The following is a 23,179-nucleotide window of genomic DNA, read 5'->3' on the forward strand; positions in this document are numbered from 1 at the left end:
ATGGTTTCTCTGTACTATTTGTTGTGTTTTGATAGCTGGAGAATGAAGAAGACAATAAGGAACGTACAGCAGGTTCCACAGAAGGTGTCTACTAATTGCATCTGCTGCATGTCCTTGGGCTCGCCCTTGGAGGCTGTTTTTGTGCATGGTATACTCATAATTACAGGTAGGTCATCAGGGAGTATATTGCTGGCTTGGAGATCCAAAAGAAGTATACACCGCCTACACGTAACTAGCCTGGCGTCTATTTCAGTTCTCGTTTTGTTGCAATGCAGCAATGGTAATGACTCCTGGTGTATGATGTGTTATGCAAAGACCAAGATGTGGCTATGCATGTAAGAGCTAAGCTAGCACTCGTGTATGTATGTGGTGTGTGTTGTGTTATACCAAGTAACTCTTATTCGTGTTATGCGATGTGTTGTGTTATGCGAGACCGGTCGAAGTATCCATTAATTAACGCCTGTTACGGTCGTAGTATTATCTATTGCTATATATGCTGATCTAGAAGTAATGTACTAGTATGTTATCTTTCTGCTGGAAGATTACGAATCTATGCATGTATCTAGCTTGTTCCATATCATTTCCCCTTCTTTAAATGCAATCGAACGCCAATCTTTTGCATTTTGATTTCTGTCGGGCAATATGAAAGCAACGAGCCACCATTCTTTTGCATTTTGATTTGATTGGAACCAAGCAGATTTATGGCACATATAACAACAGAATGTAACGTATCTTACGTAGCTCAGGTTACTAAAGTTTTGCATTGGCAAAACAAAATACTAAGCAAGCAACTCTTGTACCAAGAAATTTGCAAATTTGAGAGTAAATGGCAAAACAAGGGGCCATGTTTGGAAGCCATGCGTCATAGCCACAGCTACAGAAACACAAGTGCTGATGAACTACAGATTTATTATAGAATACATGGCAAAACAATACTGAGCAAGTCATATGGCCCTTATAGATTCAAGTGCTGATGAATTATAGATTTATTATGGAGTACATGGCAAAACAATACTGACCAAGTCATATGACCCTTATAGATTCAACGAAATACTAGATCGAACTTGATGAATAATAGTGCAATCTCAAACTCATTTCATCTTCACAACAGTACTCAGTACTAACATTAATAAGCAACTTTGGTGCCTGAGAAAATATTTAACCAAATTTATACAAAAATCACCAGGCAAGATAACCAAGCAACTATAAAGCTGAATTCTATGGAGATGGTAAAATTAAGAGACAATTTATCGTGAAGATAGATACTAGCTAGTTACAACTAGCAGTACTAGATAGGTTGGAAATAAATATATGGACTGGAGCTAGTTTGCAGTTGCACTCAAAAACTTTAGCATCCCAAAAAAGTGTGTTACTCCCATGCATGTAGAGTTGCCTGCATTATTATTAAATTTCAAGTTAAGACAAGTGATCAGATCTATATAACTAACAATTTCAAAAGAAGATAAGAATCAGATTAACACTTGGAGAGAGTACAAATCCTACCAACCTAAACTAATAAGAAATTATTATGGCTTTTCAGCCAATGACAGATGTTGGTGCAGGGATCCGCAACATCGTCGCATACTCCTGAAATTAATCACATTAATTTTAATTGTGTCACGCATAACAAAATTGTAAATCCGAAAAAAATAAGAAAAACATACCTTCTGTAAGATAGGTTTGATCTTCTTCCTCAACTTACCACTTACACATTCTTCGAATCCCTTTTCCACAAAGAAGTAGACGACGGTGTCGAGTGATGCACCGCCGCTATCGTCTCTCATGACGAACCCCTCTCTCACCAGGATATCTAAAAGTTTCACATTTTCCCTTTCGTGCTTTACTCCTATTAGACCTAAGCACAACCATAACTTCTCTGTGAAAAAAGAAAAAAATTTAAAGAATTAAAAAATTTTGGCACGTCGTCAACACACCATGTAAAAAATTAATATGTTTATTTAGACTTTTTGTATGTGTGTATGTGGAGATAGATTAATTAGTACCTTGAAAATTGAAACTAGAGCTGTAACACAATGCTGAACCAGTAAGTGTAACATTTGTCATATATTGCAGTAACTTGAGCTAAATTAGAGCTAGAGCGAACAGAAAACTACACAAGAACCACTACAACTAGTAGCATGCCCGTGCTAACACTACGATAGAATTTGATAGTTCAAATCAAACAACATATTAAGAAAGATATATGTTGTGACAATAAGTATAGAATGATATATACATATATAGACTTAAAGGTCCATGAAAAGGGAAACTATAAAAATAGCTATAATATTGTTAATTAGGAGGCCACATGTGCACAATATCTCGAAACCATCTAATTCATTTTTTTTGGGAATAAACCCATCTAATTCTTAATGTCGTAGCAATCACTACTTTAGAAAAATAACCTCTAAATATAAACCATCGATATTGTACATTCACCTATAAATGACAGTGCCTTAACCCCTGAAAATGATCAAGTTAATAACTCACACATGTAAAACTGTAAGTTGGATATTTATACCCCTCTCACCACATTACATAGAAAACCAACAAATTGAAAACTTGGTATGGCTGCGTTTAAGCCAATGATGACAGTGAAATTTTCTACAACAAATCTATCAAAAAAAAAGGACCATCTTTCACTTCAACAAGTCTCATAGGCTTAATTAATTGCACAGTGTTGCTTTAATTTGCTGATTCCTACTAGCACATAACTGAAATAATCATCATAATGTCATGTTACTCTAAAACTTGAAGTGGTTGTATGTCATGCATGGTCCGGTGAATCCACAAACATATGCATATATGGAGTATTCAATGCATGGTAACTGAAACAATGCTTCCGTATCATCCCACATGCAGAAGCTGATAATGGATCCTAAATATCCAACGGTGAATGATTTGCTTTATCTAAGATCCAATATTTTTTTGCAGTAAATGTTTCTACATTAGAGAGTAGAAGATGCCTAAAGGAATCAAGATTGCTTACCCTCAGAAACGGTGTAGCCTCCATATGGTCGCAGCACCGACATCACAAGGAAGGCGAATGTGGATGCCCAAGATGCCCAGCAGTCCAGAGCGTCTTCTCTCAACTTCTCTTCAAGCAGCGCAGCAGGGTCTTGTTCTTCTCTCGCAAGTAGCCAGTTGAGAAACTTGCGAAACGGATTAGCAGAGCTAATCGCCTTCCCTGTCATCCGCTCAACCATAAGGTCAAGCTTGTGAGCGATCTCCTTGTCATCAAGAAGGTTGCTGACCAACCCCTTAGCAGATTGAGTAGCATCAGCGTGGCCCGTCATGATCCCAAGAAGGTAGAGAGCAGAGGCCACCACACTAACAGAAGCCAAGACGCTTATGCTGGCTGCTAGTGTGCTGGTCCTTTTTTGCATCATCCTAAAATTAAAAAACATCAAAAGAGTAACATGAGCAACAAAAGAGAGGAGCAGCAAAGAATAATAATGACATTAATTTAGGGGACGAGACGAAAGGTTAGCAATTTACATCTCCAAATTGGCGAGGGAGCTCGAGATCCACTTGACGGCGGACAGCTGAGCGATGCAATTTATTTGAATCCGTTGCCCCTGCGAAAGGATGTCGGCGAGGTAGGACTCGATGGTCTTCATCAACTCCTGCTGCTGCTTGCCGCCCCCTGGCCGTGAGCCGCCGCTGCCGCTTGAGGAGAAGAAGGCCGGAGATGGCGGCGGCGCACGTGAGACGGACGCCGCCTGAGGAGAGGGCCAGGAGAACTGGCTGCCGACGACGCGACGCGGTGCAGGTTGATTCGCTGGGAGTGGGAGGAGGCTCGAGTGCGGCGCCATCCTCGCCGCCGGCGCCCTCGGGTGCACCAGCATTTCGGCGCTGCGCCAGCGCCGCGCGCCGGCGAGGACCAGGGAAGCCGACCTCCTCCCCCCAGCGAGCATCGCGCCGGCGCAGGTGTGATGCGTCGGCGGCGGCGCAGAGGAGTGGTGGTCGATCGGCGGCCGGCGGCTAGGGTTCTTCTCTCCTCTCCTCTCCTCCCGTTTGGAGGCTAGCTAGCTCGTCTCTCCTCTTTGGACCACTAGTTTCGTTTCTTACAGTACTTGTCGGGGAGAGACATTGATTGATTAGTGTTTTTTTTTTCTCAAAACATAATAATGGCTAGGGTTTCGTTTCCTTCGTACTCCAGTCCTAACTTAATTAAGCGGGAGGAGATTATATATACTTACTGCTATAAACGTACTCACTCCATACTCATAAAGGAAGTCGTTTACAACAATATTTAAATCATATATTAGAAATGAAATATAAATCATGAATAATTCTCAAGTTGTTGAGTTTGAAAATATAAAAAACATATGTATAGATTTGTCTTGAAAAATGTTTTCATAAAAGTATACATATATCACTTTTCAATAAATATTTTTATAGAAATAAGAAGTCAAAATTGTGTTTTGGAGACCATGTCGTTGTCCTAAACAACTTCCTTTATGAGTATGGAGGGAGTAGTTATTAGTATTATTACTACTCCCTCATTCCCTAAATGTTTGACACCGTTGACTTTTTTAAACATGTTTGACCGTTCGTTTTATTTAAAAACTTTTGTGATATGTGTAAAACTATATGTATACATAAAAATATATTTAACAATAAATCAAATGATAGAAAAAGAATTAACAATTACTTAAATTTTTTGAATAAGACAAACGGTCAAACATTTTTAAAAAAGACAACGGCGTCAAATATTTTGGGATGGAGGTAGTATTAGTTAGTAATGGAGATCGATGTATTTGGAGTTGGTTCACATGTGTACCTGTAGCGCGCGGTAACGTGTGCAGTGGTCGATACCAGCCCAGCTACAGAAAAGCTGCAGGTTCCCCTGCAACGCAACGCAGATTCGCTCGTCTACACATCGATCGATACAAGTAGGAGTATTATTGTTAGACGTACGTGTCATCTCTTAATTAAAAGAGACTGGGACTCCCACATCGACTGATATGCTTCCACCGACTAGGCTTCGCTATGCTATTGCTGCCCTCTCTGCCCGCTCACGCTAGCTCTCGATCTCTCCCTCCCCTTGGAAATAGTATATATCTTTATATTGTACAACAATCTTAATATTGTACACACTATTGTTTGTACTTTGAGTAGATTAATCTTGAATTTACGGATTATACTTAATGTTTTTTTTCCTTTTAGATATATAGATTGTACTTTAGAGATTACATATATAGATTGATACCACATTATATACATTATTTGTGCCATGCTTTTAATATACTTTATTTTGAACAACAAACTTCAATATCAGCATCGCTCTCCTCAATTATATACTTCCTCCGTTTCTAAATGTTTAACACCGTTAACTTTTTAGCAAATGTATTGGTGATATGGGCCCGGGGGTATCAAGTTTAGAGGGAGGAGGCTGCCCCCCGATGCCACGTGGCCCTCCCCCGAGGGGAGTCAGGCCCGAGGTGGGGCTGCGGCCACTCCTTCCCAGAGACTGGATGGAGGAGGCTGCCCTCCAATGCCACGTGGCTCCCCCCCAAGGGGGGATCGGGCCCGAGGTCGGGCAGCGGCCGCCCCCTCCCGTGACTAGGGGTCGGGCTCCCCCGACCCCCTCTCTAGGTCACCACGTACGGTGGGTTAGGTGTCCGCCTCCAGGTGCCCACCTACCCGCATTTATGGCGTCCCGAGCGGTCGCGCCACGCCGCATTTAATGCGGCGTGCAGTGCACTCAACCGGTCTGTGACCGGTTGAATGACTGATGGGACCCAAGATGTCAGGCGCACCATCGCGTGTGTCAGGCGACGTGCAGCCCGACATATCCCATCAAATAATGATAGTGAGAGGTTCTCATTCTCTTATCCCAGCCGGAGTCGGTCCTCCCGCTCTGGTCAAAGCAAGGCTCCCGTTTCCCGGTGTAATGGGAGCCCAGAAGTCTTCACCCATTAAATGGTGACTGACAGGGGCACCCCCCGTGTCAGGCGGCAAGATTTGACAGGCCCCATCATCAAGACGACGTGTGCTTGGCTTCCCAAGTCAAGAGACAAGACATGCATTTAATATAAAGATTATAATACTTCTCCATCGGAGCTAGGTTTGGTTGTTGGGCCCATGTGGTAACCCCTTGAGGTATAAAAGGAGGTCTAGGCCTAGTGGTGGAGGGGGGGACTTCCGAGCGAACTGGCGCTTGGGTCTCGCAAGCTCAAGCACTAGTGTTCTACATTCAATCAGCCATGCACAGAAGTAGGGTATTACGCTTCATAGCGGCCCGAACCTGTATAAACCTCTTTTGTCTTATCGTCTTGGAGGGGCATAACCCCCTCAAGATCACACAGCTCCGCTCACCAAGCCCTCGAATCTCACCCGCTGCCCCCGGCCGAACTCACAAAATGGGGCCTCACGGTTCCCTGGTGGAGGAGTTCATTCTCCGACAAAATGTTTGATCGTTCGTCTTATTAAAAAAATTTGTGAAATATGTAAAACTATATGTATAAATGAAAGTATATTTAACGATGAATTAAATGATAGGAAAAAAATTAATAATTACTTAATTTTTTTAATAAGATGGATGGTCAAACGTGTTTAAAAAATAATGACGTTAAATATTTAGAAATGGAGAGAATAGCATTTTAAGCGACATATAGTGTTTTAATTCATCAACATGAGCCCTTGTCTGTCAGTCCATGCATCCATAACATGCACCATCGATCACCCATGAGGAACAGCCTGCTTATTCCAATTTTATCCGCGTTCACATGACTACGGCAAACCAAATGGGACTGCCAATTTGAACTATTGCGGCCTAGCGGGAGTATCTTGTAGACCATGGTTAATTTTAAATTTTACAAGGTCTTTCATCAGTCAGATTTAACTTTAAAACATAACTCCTACCTTAAAGAATCGTTTTGAAATGCTAAGATTCTGAAAACGGGGGAACATGATAAATGTAGTCTAGAAAACAAAACCATAAGAATTGCTAAAAAAAAACTAGATGTTTGGATAGCTCATAGGAAGAACGCAGAAAATACGCTGCCATCAGTTGGTCTAATACTAATTATAAACAATATACTCCCTCCGTATTTTAATGTATGATGCCGTTGACTTTGTAACCAACGTTTGACCATTCGTCTTATTTAAATTTTTTATGCAAATACAAAAATGCTTATGTCATGTTTAAAAAACATTTGATGATAAATCAAATCACAATAAAATAAATGATAATTACATAAATTTTTTGAATAAGACGAAAGGTCAAACATTTGTTAAAAAGTCAATGGCGTCATACATTAAAATACGGAGGGAGTAATTTATTAGCAAATAATAATGGTAATAATTTATGTGTAAAACTTTTATATACATATATATTACCAAAATAAACTGCAATTAAAAGACATAAATTTTAGTTTTAAAATTCAAATTATTTTCAAAATAATTATAAGTTAATATCATTTTGTGAGTAAAACTTTTATTGTTATGAGTTGCTACCTCTGTCCCAAAATATAAGCATTTTTAGTTATGAATCTGGACAACTATGTGTCTAGATTCATAGCCAAAAGTTGTTATATTACGGGACGGAGATAGTATTAGCTACTCCCTTCGTCCCAAAAATAATCAACCTAAGAATGAATGAGGTACTATCTATTATAACGAATTTAGACAAGTAGTGTCTCATCTACTCCTAGATTGGTTCTTTCTGGGACGAAGGGAGTGCAGTTTATTAGCTAACAAATCTTTATGAGTAAAAGTTTTACATACGGTAAATAGGCTACAATCGGTTAGTCCAATGTTGAAAAATAAACTTCAATAAAAAACATAAATTTTTAATTATGGTAAATGGCTTGTAAGTTGTAGGACAAACGACAAGAGCTTAAGTAGATTATACTGTTTTGTGATTTGTGTGTGTGAGAGAGTGCCTCCCATCTTTTGCCCCTATAGCTTATAAGTCGTTGCTAAAATTTAAATTTTAAAACTACAATTTGAATTTGAAGTTTGGGGTTTTTTTAGCATTGGGTTTTAAATTGTTAAACATACATATATAAATAAGTCGTACGGCTTATAGTCCAACATACGTCCAGCTGATGGGGGCTGAAAGACATAGTAAGTTGCATTGGAGCCTTCTCAAAGGAACTTTTCCATTCCAATGATTAAGCATAATTTTAATCAATCCTAGAAACCAAATGGCTTCCATAAAATTATTGCTTTCATTCAAATCCTCACATTTACTCAAAAGAGCCCTACAACTATTTTTCACTATATATCTCATACGCGTGCTAGCTAATAGCTATATTATACTTCCTCCATCTTATACTACATCCGTCCCAATATATGATAATCTAGTACTGGATAGTATATATATCATGATACTACATCCAGATTTATAGTACTGAAATGTGTCTCATCCAATACTACATTGCTACATTATGAGACGGAGGGACTAGTATGTGACATATTTAATGGCAATTAGTTCAGACATATCATATGTCCAAATTCGTTGTCATATAAAATATACAATCCAGTCCTACTGGATAGCAAAATTTTGGGTGGACGATGTAGCCAATACTACCTTGAAGTCATTTTCCAATATATAGTCCCCTTGATCTGTTGGATTACTCAAAACTCATGTTTTAGTGCTTTTAACTATTTTATTTGTGTGGAAAACATCGCATCAGTCTAAGCCCAGAACGGCACTAATAGCCGAACTTTGCACCCAATCTATTCCTTTATGTCCAGAACTTATGGTTTTGTATTTTTTTTAAACCATTTCATTTCAGTGGAAAAGACCGCATCAGTCTAAGCCCAAATGACATTAATTGCCGTACTCACTCCGGATGAGTCACGGAGATATTTTTAGAAACGACTGTACCCAATTCGAAATGACAGGCCAAGTTTATTCCAAAATTTCTCTTCAAACTTTCAATTTTTTTATCACATCAAAATTTTTCTACACATAAATTTCCTACTTTTTTATCGCATCGTTCCAATTTTAACCAAACTTATAATTTTAATGTGAACTAAACAAACCCTGTGTAGACTCCTGTAGGCTGTAGCAAACAAAAGCTTTGTGTAGTGGGAGGAGAGGACGCAAGTGACAAGTCTGAACGGCACAACGCAATGAGTGTACTCCCTGCAGGGTCTCGTACTATACTTTCTGCTCGTATCATATAGAGCTCCACGAAACAACAACACCGCTATCACCGTCTGTCACGAGGCACGTTCGCAATTGCAAAAGATTGGAGTTTGGCATGGTGAGAGACTGAGAGGTGGTGAGTCACGGTGCAATTGGTAGAGTAGGAGTACGTTTTTTTTTAAGATCTTACTAGTACTTGTACTGTACTCACTCTGTTTCAAAATAAATTAATCTCGTTTGAGATATGATACGTTATAACCTTTCATCTCAAAATATAAACATTTTTAACATAGTGTCAAGTCAGACATTTTTAACTTTGACCATTAATAGCAAAAAAAAAATCAATAATATAAAATTGATATTATTAGATTTATCATCAAACAAACTATCACAATATATAACTCTTTTTATTTAAAACATCTTATTTTTATAGATATTATTGGTCAAAGTAGCATCTTAAAGATTGTGTCCAAGTTTAAATCTAGTTATAAAAATACTAGTAAGTCTGTCTGGACCGTCACATTCGCTATGAAAGTTGATTTTTTCTGGTAAAGGGAGCCTTGTTTTTCTGCATTCCTGTCAAGTCCCATAACTCCGATCAGTTAAAAGGGGACACGTGACAAACAAAGCTTTGCAGACGCGACTGAGGGCACGTCTCAACGGCACAACGAAATGCATATTGGATGCAGCTACGGACTGCAGGGTGGAGTACTTTACAGTACAGTACATACTTTCTGCAGTCCCTGTGGCCCCTGTGGTTACTGCACGATGCACGTCGTTACTACTGTAGCAGTGTAGCCAGGAGTATGTGAACAGTGAACTACGGAACACGAGAGCGGCGGTTGAAGATTGAACCAGCTTACTCTCTCCGGTTTCATTTTAATTGACGTTTTGGATAATGCCACGGTCTACAAAATATATGTTTCACCTTATTTTTCTATTATAATACATACAATAAATAAATGCATGTTTACTTTTATCACAGTGTTTTGAAAGACCAATATATATATATATGTTGTTCTAGTTTCTTTAAAGTAAGTATTTTTAAAGTTATTAATGGTCAAAGTTATAAAAGTTTGACTATAATTTTGTCCAAAACGTCAATTAAAATGAAACCGGAGGGAGTATTAATTACAACAAACCTTATGATTGTTATAGGCCTATTGTGACTGTCTATTATTAAATGTTTGATGTGAAATGGCACGTAGCCAGGTGGTTGTAGTGACATAAGTCGCACCTCAAGGTTCTGAGTTCAAATCTCTATAGGAGCGAATTTTAGATTATGTTAGTTGAGTGCTAAGTTTCTTGTTTGATAGACTAAGTTCCTAATTTTAAAAGGCTGCATATATCCTCTTGGATGCAGAGGCCGGGTAAAAAAAAAAATACCCATCTCTAAATAAAAAAAAGTTAAATGTTTGATAGACAACACCTCCTCATATTTTTTAGATAATGGAATAAATATCCCGGCCTTTGCTCATTAGAGCTACAGCCAATTATTACAAAGAATCACACAAACAACGAGTGAAGTTCAAATAAAATTAAACACACCCAACGATAAAAAAACCAAACCAAGAAAAGGAGCACACATTTATTCAAGTCTATTTGTGAATCTCCATCCATGGTTCGCAAATATTTGCATAACCATCGTCTCCAGTTTACGGCATACAACCTTCATAAACTCTCCATCATCTTCACACTTTTGCAGCTTTGCCCAAAACCGGAGCCAATATGTTGCCTTGAATATTACCTGCATATATGAGATAGATGGTGATTTGTCAAAAACTATATCATTCATACTCAACCACAGAGCCCAACAAATTACAGATGCTCCAACAAGTATGAGTTTACTCATCTTCTTGTGAACCCCTAAAAGCCAACCATCAAACATATTAGATATGGTACTAGGGAGGTTTAAACCAAAAGAAAATTGTACTACTCTCCAAACAAATTTTGCAAAATGACAGTCAAGAAAAAGATGTTGAATGGTCTCATTTTTCATACAGAAACAACATCTTAAACTGCCATTCCAATTCCATCTTGCCAAATTGTCCTTAGTTAGCACCACCCCTTTAAGCAAGTACCGCATAAAGATCTTAATCTTAAGTGGCATCTTAAGCTTTCAAACAATCTTATTTCTCTCAATATAACCATTATTAATAAGAGCAAGATACATTGACTTAACATAAAATCTACCTTTCTGATGATAATTCCATCTAAAACAATAAGAGGATTGGTTCAACTGAATATGTATAATGGAAGCACACAAATCATGCCAATATATAAGATTCTGACCAACTAAGGATCTCCTGAAGGAAACATTAAGTGGAACAGAACTCATAACATTAGCAATAGTAGAACTTTTCCTTCGGACAATGGAGTATAAATATGGATATTTATCTTTAAACGCCAAGTTTCCTAACCATTTATCTTCCCAGAACCTTGTTTGATTCCCATCATTCACAATCCAAGAACCCATATGTAAGACAGTATCTTTGACCTTCATTAGACCTGACAGAGTTAATCAAAACCAGTCTACCCCCAACTGACAAATGTTTTCCTTTCCAACTACAAAGTTTTTTCTCAATTCTTTGCTTAATTACTTCCCAATCTTTATTATTCAGCTTCCTATAAACATCCGATCACTTTACCATTCGTGCAAATTGCTCCGAACTCAAACTCTCACCATCTTTCCTTGCCGCTGCACGTACAAATTAAGCTTGACCCGACGCTTCCTCGGTCATCCCGCCGCTGCCCGGCCGGCTAACGGCGCGGCCGAGGTCGTCTCGCCCGATCTCTTCCTCCTCAAGCCAGCGGCGACGAGGTGCCCGGCCCGCCGCCAACCTCGCGGCCCCATCATGCAATATCTTTCTCGTTTCTGGCTACTTCTCATAGCCGGATTTGCTACCATCGCCTGATCGCCCGACGCATCCTAACCGGCCGGCCGCAAGCTTGCTTTGTCTCCTGCTACCGATATATATCAGCCTAACACACTCTGCCAGCTTTGACGAACTCACTCCCTCATCATCCCGCTCACCACATCCGTAGGTCCTCCGTTGGGGTTTAAGGTTGGCATTGACAGGAGAAGGGCCTGAAGCACAAATCACAAATTACATTTGGGGATGGATTTTTCTAGCTATCGGTAGAGGACTAGCAATTCCTTTAACTAATGGCGCTATTTGCATCTATCATCACATGTGGCCAAGTACTAGTAAATTATGTGTGCTCAGAGTATATCGTTTACACGTGTCAAGAAAATCAACTTTTATAGACAAATTATAATATAAACTGCTCAGTTCGCATGCACCCCCCAAAGTTTGTTTGTTATGGGGTGAATAGAGTACGTACACATCTTGCGATCGATAGGACTATACCTCGTTTGCAGCTAATCACAACTTTTAAATATTCTACCTACTTACTCGACTCAACCAATTACTATAATTTTTTTCCCATTTAATGATAGTTACTTTCTTAACTCTCGTATTAAAGCCTAAAAGTATAATCAGTACTACCTTCGTTACTAAATATAAACAGTTTTAGAGTTTGTGCACGCGTGTTAAGAAAGTATGTGAGATTAAATGGGGAAGTGTTGTGATTGGTTGAGAAGATAAAATAGATGAAGAATTTGAATGATCAAGGGTTGTGATTGGTAATTGAGAAAAAATGTAGGTGTAGAAGTTGTTAAATTTTGATAGATTTTATATGCTAGAAGTTGTTATATTTTAGAACGAAATAATTAACTTTTGCCACTCTTACGAGTGGTGATAAAGAATTTGTCGCTGGACTCACGCGAGTGTCATAGATACATGAGGGCCCACACGTTATAGACAAGGAATGATAAATTCTTAATTACCATATCTTAAAAGTGATAAATAGTTAAAATATGCCCCTTTTAGAACGGGGTGAGTGCATTTGGAAGAGAGCAGCCATAGGCCATAGCAGCAGCAGGAGCATATCATATGCGCACTGGTTCGACAAGGATATATCCAGTGGCCGTACAAATTCGATCTCCTCCTATATATATCCAGTGGGCAAACGTGCTTCTTCTCTCGACCTGTCTCTGTCTGTGTCTGACGTTTCGAGCATCCAGTGGCCGAAACCAATGGTCCAACCGACGTCGGAGCCGACCCAAATCCCAACCCGCCGAATTAACCAATGGTTAGTACTACTGTGCGTTACACATGCTGAGAATGGCCCCGTTTGCTTTGCTCAGCGTCGATCTGGGCTAGAACGATCATCCACGCACGCATAGTATCCTGTGGATATTCCTTTTTTCTAAAAAAAAATAAAGGGAAAAATGAAGATGGTGAAATTGTCATGTAGTAATGCATGGGAAATTAGGATCAGTTGATCCATTCAATATCCCATGGTTGCTCATTTTGTTCGTTGGGTAGGGGGCAACCACAGTATGTCCATAAGAGAGGTAATAAGCTCTTATATATATATATGGTAACCTTGTATATTGTAGAGCAAGAAGAAATAGCTTTTAGCTTAAAATAACCCATCCATAAGAAATAATAATAATAAAAAAAATATTCTTCCTCTCACTTCCTTTCAGCATGTTTATGTTTGTGTATGCAAGCTTCTATGACATGACAAGAATCGGATGAGAATACCTTGCACGTCCTCCACAAGGAATCTGCTCGAAATCACTTCTACTTCATCCGTTTCACAATATAAGTCATTCTAGCATTTCTCACATTTATATTGATATCAATGAATCTAGACATATATATTTATCTAGATTCATTAATATCGATATGAATGTGGAAAATGTTAGAATGATTTACATTGTGAAAAGAAGTAGTTAATATAGGCTAGAACAACTAAAGATTGTCCCATGACCCTGAGTAGCATAACTAGAAACGCCACTTGTGCTAGACCCGTTGGTCCTCACCGTCATCAGGGATAGCGCTGATCCAACGGTCTAATTTTGAAATAAGTTTTTCACACAGTTCGCTTTATGAATAAGTTCTCGAAAAGGACCAAAACTGTAATTTTTTTTTTGGCGTGGTCAAAGCAGATAATATATATGCTAAGTTTCATTGAGAAGTAATTGCTGAATATTGGTTTGACATGTTAGAAAAATTGTAGCAGCAAAGTTGCTACAAAAGTAGTTAGATTGAAGTCAGACCAAGTTGAATTCATGGGAAGTAGATTGAAGACAGACCAAGTTAGATTGACTGATTTTGATCTGTTTAAAACCCCTTCTCTTCTCATTTATTAGGAAGCAAATTGCACATGACTGTTGAATTTTACTCACCTGAGCTTGAGTTGAGGAAGGAAACCTATTGTTGGCTACCGTGGTGTCTGTTTGACAAGATAGGGTAAGGGTAAATGAGCGATCGATATGCAAAAACACAAGTAACAAGTACTTATAGATCTGAATACCAATCAACAAGCTCTCTCAATACTAATCAACAAGCTAATATATAGAAAATGGCACAGAGATTAATCTTTCAACGCACTTAAGGTAACATAAATCAGCTAAAGTTCATGAGATCTTACAGCTAGCAGAACTTAAACACGCATGACTGGATATTTTTAGGTAAACCATACAATAACAGCAAACTAAAACATCATAAATACATTGCCTTCCTTAGATGTCATTACAACCACAAGCTAATGAGGTCACTTGGTCTTACACGAATAAGAGTTAGTTGGTACGTACGCGAGCCGCTAGCTCGCTCTTACATGCATTGCCACATCTTCTTGATCTTGCATAACATCACATACATCAGAGTCATTACCATTGCAACAAAACGAGAACTGAACTAGACGCCAGGCTAGTTACGTGTAGGCGGTGTATACTTCTTTTGGATCTCCAAGCCAGCAATATACTCCCTGAGGACCTTCCTGTAATTATGAGTATACCAGGCACAGAAACAGCCTCCAAGGGCGAGCCCAAGGACAGCAGATGCAATTAGACACCTTCTGTGGAACCTGCTGTTCCTTACTGTCTCCTCCATTCTCCGGCTATCAAAACAACAAATAGTACAGAGAAACCATATGTGTTACTATTATGTGTTTAGACCTTTTGAGTTGGTTTAAATAAGAACAAAGTTAGTTCCTTTACCTTGCAACTTCAAGTTTGGCTACTTCTACAAGTAGAAGCCGTATTTCCTCATCCGCATTCTTCCCAGCCTTCATGGAGGATGCGATCCCTGTAGTTCCAGTCCTGCCACCTCCCTAGATTTTAAAGAAAGCAAGCTGAGATGGCAATATAGGTCCAAATAAACTATTCAGAGTACTGAGTAATTAGTAAATGCCTACAACTGCACCCCTAATTTCTTCACAGGAAATCAAGCAGGACAAACAGGTGGACAGGAAGAATTACTCCCTGCCACACGATTATTTTGTGAACGCCCAAAATGCATCTATCCTTTTAATTACTCACTGAATGGAAATTTGGATCCATTCCGTTAATGAAAGCAATTTTCAAGCGTCCAATCTAATTTTGTTCATAGAACAAATTGATATTCCCTCTGTTCTCTTTTGAACATCGTATTGCAAAAAATCGAGAATTCCATTTTAAAAAATCGAGAATTCCATTTTGATCGTCGCATTACAGTGGGGGAGGCGACGGAAATCGTTAATGGCAATTCCTACCGAAACATTGCATGCATCTGATTGGCCGGGCTATGCGGCATGCAAAACTGATTAGGAACTGCATGCAAGGATTTAATACGCTCACAACTGATTGGTCAAGCCATACGGCATGCAAAATTGATGGCGTGTTTTCGATGCTGATAAGTGCTCCACATGATTGTCTTGGTATTGATGCACAAACCATATATGATGATCAATTGTGAATGGAGGGAGTAGTAAGTTTCAAAACATAGGTATATCTAATCCTTGTAAAAGAACCAGTTTACGCTTCAAACATTCATCTAGTTCACCAGGAATTTCCATGTGCCCACCATGTAAACTAGTCCTAGCTGAAGCTCTCAGTATACTAGGTACTCCCTCCGTTTCATATTATAAAACTTTCTAGCATTGCCCACATTCATATAGATGTTAATGAATCTAGACACATTTCATTAACATATATATGAATGTGGGTAATGCTAGAAAGTCTTATAATATGAAACGAAGGAAGTACTATTTATATTTTTAGGCTTGTGTTCCAGGTGCAACAAACAACACATGCATGTAAGAATAACACAACACGGATCTTGCGTTTTCAGCAATGAAATTGCAACTCAAGTTCAGTGATTCTTTCAATAAATGCCTACCGTGGAATAGTTTCAGGCATGCATACTAATGGCAATGTTGTGCGTGATAAACCTACTATCCTTTTCATCTGTGTAGAAGATAAAAATTTCTTGATCGCCCATGTTGGCAAGCAAACAGATAACACTGTACCCCTAATTTTCACAGGAAATGCATTAAGCTACAGATTCTTTTCATGAAAAGATTGTTCCTTCATCATCAGAAGTTCAGAACCAACATTAATCCCTTGCCACAGTAACATGTCTTGTACACAGTTAAAAAAAAAAAGAAGCTATTTTGGTGGGTAAATCTCTCTCTGCCACGGGATCATGTTTTGGACATGGTCTAGTATGTGGTTTTCGAGCATCTGATCTGAAACTTTTATTTTCGGTAGAAAATCGAAAAGTTTTGAAAGTTACAGTAAAGGAAAAAAAAAACTAAATCACCAACCCCAAGCTCCCTCCACCTTACCTGGACCCATGATTTCAACACAAACCCAGGGGTTCGTCTAAAATATCTCAACGAACTGATCAAAGATCTCTCTCGCAAGAAAATAAACTAAAGTAGAACATAACAGAGTCAAATTTGAAATTGCAGGCAAGCTCAAAGTTTCCTCTTTTTTTTTTCCCTAAGAAAACGAAAGGTGGGCATCCAGCTCGGAATTTGGGCATAGGGGAGGTCGATTTGGAATTGCAGGAAAGCTCAAAGTTTGTTTTTTTTTCTAAGAAAAACGAAAGGTGCGCATCCAGCTCGGAATTTGGGCACAGTGGAGGCCGATTCGTCAGCAAGCACGGATAGAGCATGAAGGGATCGATCTATCGATACACAGTAGCAGTTCAACTGCATGCAGACGCACAAATTTCGTAGATCAAAAGGAATCAACCTGGGAGGCGTTGGCGTTGGTGGAGAGGGATCGCGGGCCCGCAGGCGCAGGGCGACGGAGAGCAGCGGCGGGGGCGGGGGCCCGCAGCTTGCCGGCGAGGTAGCGCATCGCCATAGCAGACAGCAGCAAGGAGAAGGTGGCGGCTAGGGTTTTGCTCGATTGGGGCCGATGAAGCTTCTCTCTCTTGGCTTCCTCGGAGAGATTCGCTTCTCGATCCCCTTTTCTATTATTACGGGTAGGCAGCCACCGCACAACCGTGGGCCGGGCCCTCGTCGGACTCTTTATTCCTATCGGAATAAGTTCATTAAAGGTCCCTTAACTTAACAGCGAGTTCGAATTTCGTTCTTCCTGAACCGAAATACCAGATACAACGGGTCCCTCAAGTATCAAAACCAGTGCAAATAAAGTCCTAAGACGGTTTGAATTGACGTGGCGCCAAAAAAGAAAGAAAAAGAATGACGATCCATATGTTTCTTTTCATCACATGATCATGTTCTAACTCTCAATCTTTTCTGATCTGTAATATGACCCTGTGGGATAAGACGCGAGATTTGAAGCTACTGCCTTCACAACTTCGTGGGAGTTTGCAGATCAGACGTACGGCTCGGAAGCTAATCCATGAAAGGATTCTGGCTATTTCAGGTATGATCATTTCATAATCCTAACCGGATCAAAGTATTGCTCAATTGACAATGTGCAACCTGAAGTATGAACCAAAAAATCATATTTTATTTTGTTTGTTGCTTAACTATCCTATCATTTGATTGTTTCTCACAAAGGAAGAGGCTGATATCTGATGTTGAACGGCTTGCGGCCCTCGCCCCTTCAATCGGCCGGCCTCGAAGGATGGGAGGAAGTTGATACACGACGGGTCAGAAATAGGAGGAGGCGACAGCGCCAAGTTGGTGGAGGGGGACAGGGCGTGCCTGAGCTCTTCGCGGAGGCTGACAAGCCCAACACCAAGCCCCCTGGAGAAGATGTGCAGCACCGTGCTCCGTGAGCTCTGCTCAAGCCCAAAAGACGGCAGCAGTCGCCGAAAACCTCCCACTCGACACACCGGCACTGGCAATGGTGCCGATGATGTTGTTGCTGCTGCTGGGGCATGTTTGGGTGGCTCGGCCAGGCCTCCGACCCTATGGGCTCCTTCTGTGTTGGTGGTTTCCAGCCAAATTCACCTAGGAAGCAATCCATGGAGAAGGATCGCTGGATTGGCTCCCACTTGACACCAGTCTTCGGGAACTTGCATGAGCTGATTCCGTCGCACATCGCGCTGGAGGTGCTCAAGAGGAAGTATGGCCCCAAGGCCGACATATGGAGCATTGGCTTCATGCTCTACACCTTTTGGAGAATGCCATCTTCACCACCATCCTTCGTAGGCCGGCGGCGGCGGCGGCGGCGGCTGGAGATGGAGAGAAGGGTGGGATCCGCTGACACGTGGGTGCCACTCTTTTTTTTTTATCTTTTTGTCTGACTGATATGTGGGTCCCACATTTTATTTATTTTATTTATATTTTGCTTTCAGTGCCACGTCACTGCCATGTAGGATGAGGATCAAGTCAAATTAGCTATAAATAGATCCCATTATTGCCGCGCTACACATGTCTCGTTGCTATAGTCGGACCCTCTATTGCCACTCTAAATATTTGGTTGCTATAAGTGGGTACCTCTATTGCCACTAGAATTTTTTTGTTGCTATAAGTGGGCGCCTCTATTACCACTAGAATTGTTCGATTGCTATAGGTGGGCATCGCTATTGCTAGGCATGCATATTGCCACTAGTATGCATGCCTAAACTATTCCACGGTGTACTGAAAAAGAATCACTGCTGAACTTGAGTTGCAATTTGGTTGCTAAAAATGCAAAGATGCGTGTTGTGGTATTGTTACATTAGTATGCATCACTTGTTTGTTGCACCTGGAACAAAAGCCTCAAAATCAGGGTTTTAAATCTCTCGCAATAGCTGCCGCTATCTCCGGCTATAGCTGTTTGCTCTCATGTAAAATATAGCCACTATAGTTGTTTGAGAAGGCTAATTAACCTCTAAATATTTTAGCCCGCTATTTAAAACACTGCTTAAAATATAAGTAGTATGTACCTAGTATACTGAGAGCTTTAGCTAGGACGTCTAGCTTTACATGGTTGGCACATGGAAATTCCTGGTGAACTAGATGAAACCTTTGAAGCGCAAACCGGTTCTTTTACAATGATTAGGGCTGTGTTTAGTTCACACTGAAGTTTGAAAGTTTGGTTGAAATTGGAACGATGTGACTGAAAAGTTGTGTGTGTATGAAAGGTTTGATGTGATGGAAAGTTGGAAGTTTGGAAAAAAACTTTGGAACTAAAGAGGGTCTAGATATACTATGTTGTCGAAACTTACTGTCAATGTTCTAAGAACAAATTTAGGTTGGATGCTTGAAAATTGCATGCATTGACGGAATGGATTCAAATTTCCATTCATTGAGTAATTAAAAGGATATATGCATTTCGGGCGTTCACAAAATAATCTAATGACAGGGAGTACTCTGAATAGTTTGAAGAAATTATTCCTGTCCACCTGAATAGTTTAAATTATTCCTTCCTGTTCACCTGTTTGGCCTGCTTAATCGATTTCCTGTGAAGAAATTAGGGTACAGTTGTAGGCATTTACTAATTACTCTCTCCCTCCCAAAATATAAGCATTTTTAGATATCGACACGATCGTCGAGATGCTACTTGGATCAACAATATCTATAAGAGTAAGATGTTTTAAATAAAAAAAGTTGCATATTATGATTGTTTGTTTAATGATAAATTTAGTAACATCAAATTTACATAATTGATCTTTTTTATTTCTTTGCTAGTATTAATAGTTAAAATTTAAAAAGTTTGACTTGGCATTATTCTAAAAATGCTTATATTTTGGAACGTAGGGAATAATCAGTCTTCTGAATAGTTTATTTGGACCTATATTGTCATCTCAGCTTGCTTTCTTTAAAATCTAAGGAGTTGGCAGGACTGGAACTACAGGGATCACATCCTCCTTCAAGGCTGGGAAGAATGTCGATGAGGAAATACGGCTGCTATGGAGCGCACTGGAAAAGCCACAACAGCTGTAATTTCACTCAGTGTTACTGCATCTGTGTATCTTGTGTGCTGTTCGCGCTCTATTGCCTTGGGGTGACGAATTTGCCAAAAGACTCGCACACAGTGTCTTAGATGATGAGGAATTTAAGGCAAAGCTAGATCAGACAGCAGATAGACTTGGTGCCATAGCAGTGTCCGCTCCCTTTAGGAAGGCTCAGGAGTGGTTTTTTGGTAAAGGCAGCTCACCTCAAGATGATTTGGATTTGGAGGCTTCAGACACTTGGGAAGACTGGGCAGTTTCCTTTTCCTTCTTTGCTCTATCATTGATCAGAGGAGTGCCAGTTTATGAGAGTGAGTGAGTCAATTTTGTCCTTTTCACCGTTAATGAAGAAACCATGTAACCAAAATGTTTTTTTTTTTAAAAAATCCAGATGAACTGTGGATGCGTTTATACCAGCTTGGAGTTAGACGCAACAAGGAAAATGAAGAACTTCTGAAACATTTTGGTTGCAGTAGGGTAATGAATTATGCTAGTAGCTTTAATATGATATTATTATTTGCATGTTAAAATCTTATCTAATTTTATTGTCAGGTTTATATTAAAGAAGAAAAAGGGTAAGCTTACTACCTATGCCCTTGTCGAAGAGCAATACAGGGAATGCATTGACGCAGGATTCAGGCCGAAAATTGTTCCGATCCTCAAGAAGGTATATTTTCCTTTTTCCTAGATCCTAGTATTTTATAATTTAGGTGCTACATTAGGGGTTTATAAGTATATTAATATTGTGATTAATATTTTTCAGGAGCGTGAACGGAGGAGTTTCCCCCCTACCTGAGTTGTTTCAATACCTACCTAATGTGCTTTCTAATGCTAAGGTTGGTAACCTGAAAACACAATCTAAACTCTAAATTTTGTGTAGTGCTGCCTTTTTGCCTGCTTAACTTCTTGTTGAATTACCTAGCCGCATAGATTGCGAGAAGCTTATTCAAGCTAAAACTGGAATTTAGGTCGCTTCTTTTGTGTTTGATTAGGGTATGTTCCGAGTGCTGAACTTTGGTTTCTTTAGCTTGAATTTAGCAGTCAGCGAGTCCGGAGGTTGTCAAAGGCACAGGCTTTTAGTTGGGGGCCTGTTAATTAGGAGGCAAATGCTTTAGTCCTTTGTGAGATTTAGGAGGTTATGTTTCTGTTGGAGTTGATGGTGTGCGTGGCGCGTTTCACTAGAATTGTTCCCATTTGTGTTGGGTCTGATTTGGAGAGTTTTGAGTGGAGCTTGGCGTATGCAAGAGTTTTCGTGCGCTGAATTACAGGGAACCAATTTGAACTACCTAGGTTCAGTTTTTCCATGCCAGATTTAGGGTTTATGGGATTTTATAGTAATGAAAGCCACTAGTTTGTGTTGTGGTGTTGAGGTTTTACAAGTGCAAGGACTTCCAGTTTTGTCGTGCCATATTATGGTTTATGTGGTTTTAGTAATGGAAACCACTAGTTTTTTGGTGTGTTGTTGAGGTTATACTAGTGCAAGGACTTTCATCTTTGTAGTGGCCGGTGGGTTAGTTCTGTGGCAGATTGGCATTTGCTGTGTCCTTGGCAGGTGAAAAATCTGATTTTGGTTTGTGAGCTGACTTTTGGTCTGGTGATTTGGTGTACATGTGGAAACTTAATTATAGAACTAGGGCATGTGTATGTAAGTGCTCGAGGTATTTGTTTATATGGTAGTTTTCACCTTCAAAGTTTAAACATGACTACTAAGTACTTCCTCCGTTTAATATTATAAGACTTTCTAGTATTGCTCATATCATATAGATGTTAATGAATCTAGACACAAGATATGGGCAATGCTAGAAAGTCTTATAATATGAAACGGAGGGAGTACTTTATATACTATGTATATTGTTTTTTCTTGAAGCCAATTTGTTGAGAATAAAATGTAACTATTTATCTTGTCCTAAAATTTGACGTTGCATGTGAACTATTCAAAATCAGACACCAGGGAATACGACAAACTTTGCTTATCTGGTAAACTTTAGGTATTGGGTATTAGAAGGCAGGTGTTTTTTTTTCAAAAAAAAAAATCATATTAGGGAATTAGGGATCTTCTTGTTGGATTTTATGGTTTGAGCTTCGCACAATCTGTGTGAATGGTTTGAGCAATTCAGAGTTGACGATGGTGGTCTGCACTGGTCCCTGTTTACCCTGAAATTTTGTCTAAAGGAATTATTTTTGTTGTCTGCAGAGTCAACAGCTTTGGGGAATTCCGAATGTACATATGGTGGACACTTGTTTTGGAGAGCTTTGAGGTTGCCATGTTGGTCCATGGATTTTAATTGTCTCAAACCTGGATTTTGTTTGTTTTGGGGCAAACTAATGAATCAGTACGTTTCGTTTATTTTGGGAAGCAAAATGGAGTAATTTATCAGTACTACCTGTACGTATGAACTACTTGTCCGCTGGAGCCTGGAATATCACATGGGGTAAACGACTTTGATTTGTTAGTTCCATTCTGTCATCGATCACTGCTGGATCGATTGGTAAAAGGCCTTATTGCAGCAACCTAGCGTTTCAGTTTGTTTGCATTCTGACTGTCACTGGAATGATCCCACTGTCTCATTTATGTTTATGTTTTGTTCGTATGGCTTATTAACAAATAGACAATAATTTATGAGTAAAACTTTTATATGTATATCTTCAGCTATTGAAAAGCAAATGCTATAAAATGAACCACAAAACCAATTTCAAAATTAAGTTTTGGCTTATAAGCACAAGGATGGGACGGTCCTGAATGCAATCAAATCAGAAGACGAAAACCCTAACCAGTTGGCGCTTAAAAGTATTCATCTATAGACATTAGTTTCCACCTATTACTTATATTTTCAGGCTTGTAACACACCCTACATCATTTCAGCAACAAAGTTACAGC

General features: G+C 39.5%; 2 protein-coding genes and 1 pseudogene across 2 annotated transcripts; 1 reads left to right on the forward strand and 2 right to left on the reverse strand.

The window, feature by feature from the left end:
* Positions 1-933: 933 nt before the first annotated feature.
* Positions 934-4,029, reverse strand: LOC127780528 (uncharacterized). The gene is made up of 5 exons (XM_052307447.1): positions 3,499-4,029; positions 2,990-3,390; positions 1,665-1,876; positions 1,508-1,587; positions 934-1,393 (listed from the first exon to the last, which is right to left on the reverse strand). The coding sequence occupies exons 1-4, from the start codon at positions 3,915-3,917 to the stop codon at positions 1,537-1,539; spliced, it is 1,083 nt and encodes a 360-aa protein (XP_052163407.1). The 5' UTR covers positions 3,918-4,029; the 3' UTR covers positions 934-1,393; positions 1,508-1,536.
* Positions 4,030-14,563: 10,534 nt separating this feature from the next.
* LOC127778706 (uncharacterized) lies at positions 14,564-17,380 on the reverse strand. The gene is made up of 3 exons (XM_052305329.1): positions 17,199-17,380; positions 15,180-15,292; positions 14,564-15,079 (listed from the first exon to the last, which is right to left on the reverse strand). Exons 1-3 carry the CDS (start codon positions 17,310-17,312, stop codon positions 14,890-14,892), a joined length of 417 nt encoding a protein of 138 aa, XP_052161289.1. The 5' UTR covers positions 17,313-17,380; the 3' UTR covers positions 14,564-14,889.
* A 2,879-nt stretch (positions 17,381-20,259) lies between these two features.
* Positions 20,260-21,097, forward strand: LOC127778710 (uncharacterized; annotated as a pseudogene).
* The last annotated feature ends 2,082 nt before the right edge of the window (positions 21,098-23,179 follow it).

The sequence above is a fragment of the Oryza glaberrima genome, chromosome 7 (assembly GCF_000147395.1).
Source record: "Oryza glaberrima chromosome 7, OglaRS2, whole genome shotgun sequence".
NCBI classification, from domain to species: domain Eukaryota; kingdom Viridiplantae; phylum Streptophyta; class Magnoliopsida; order Poales; family Poaceae; genus Oryza; species Oryza glaberrima.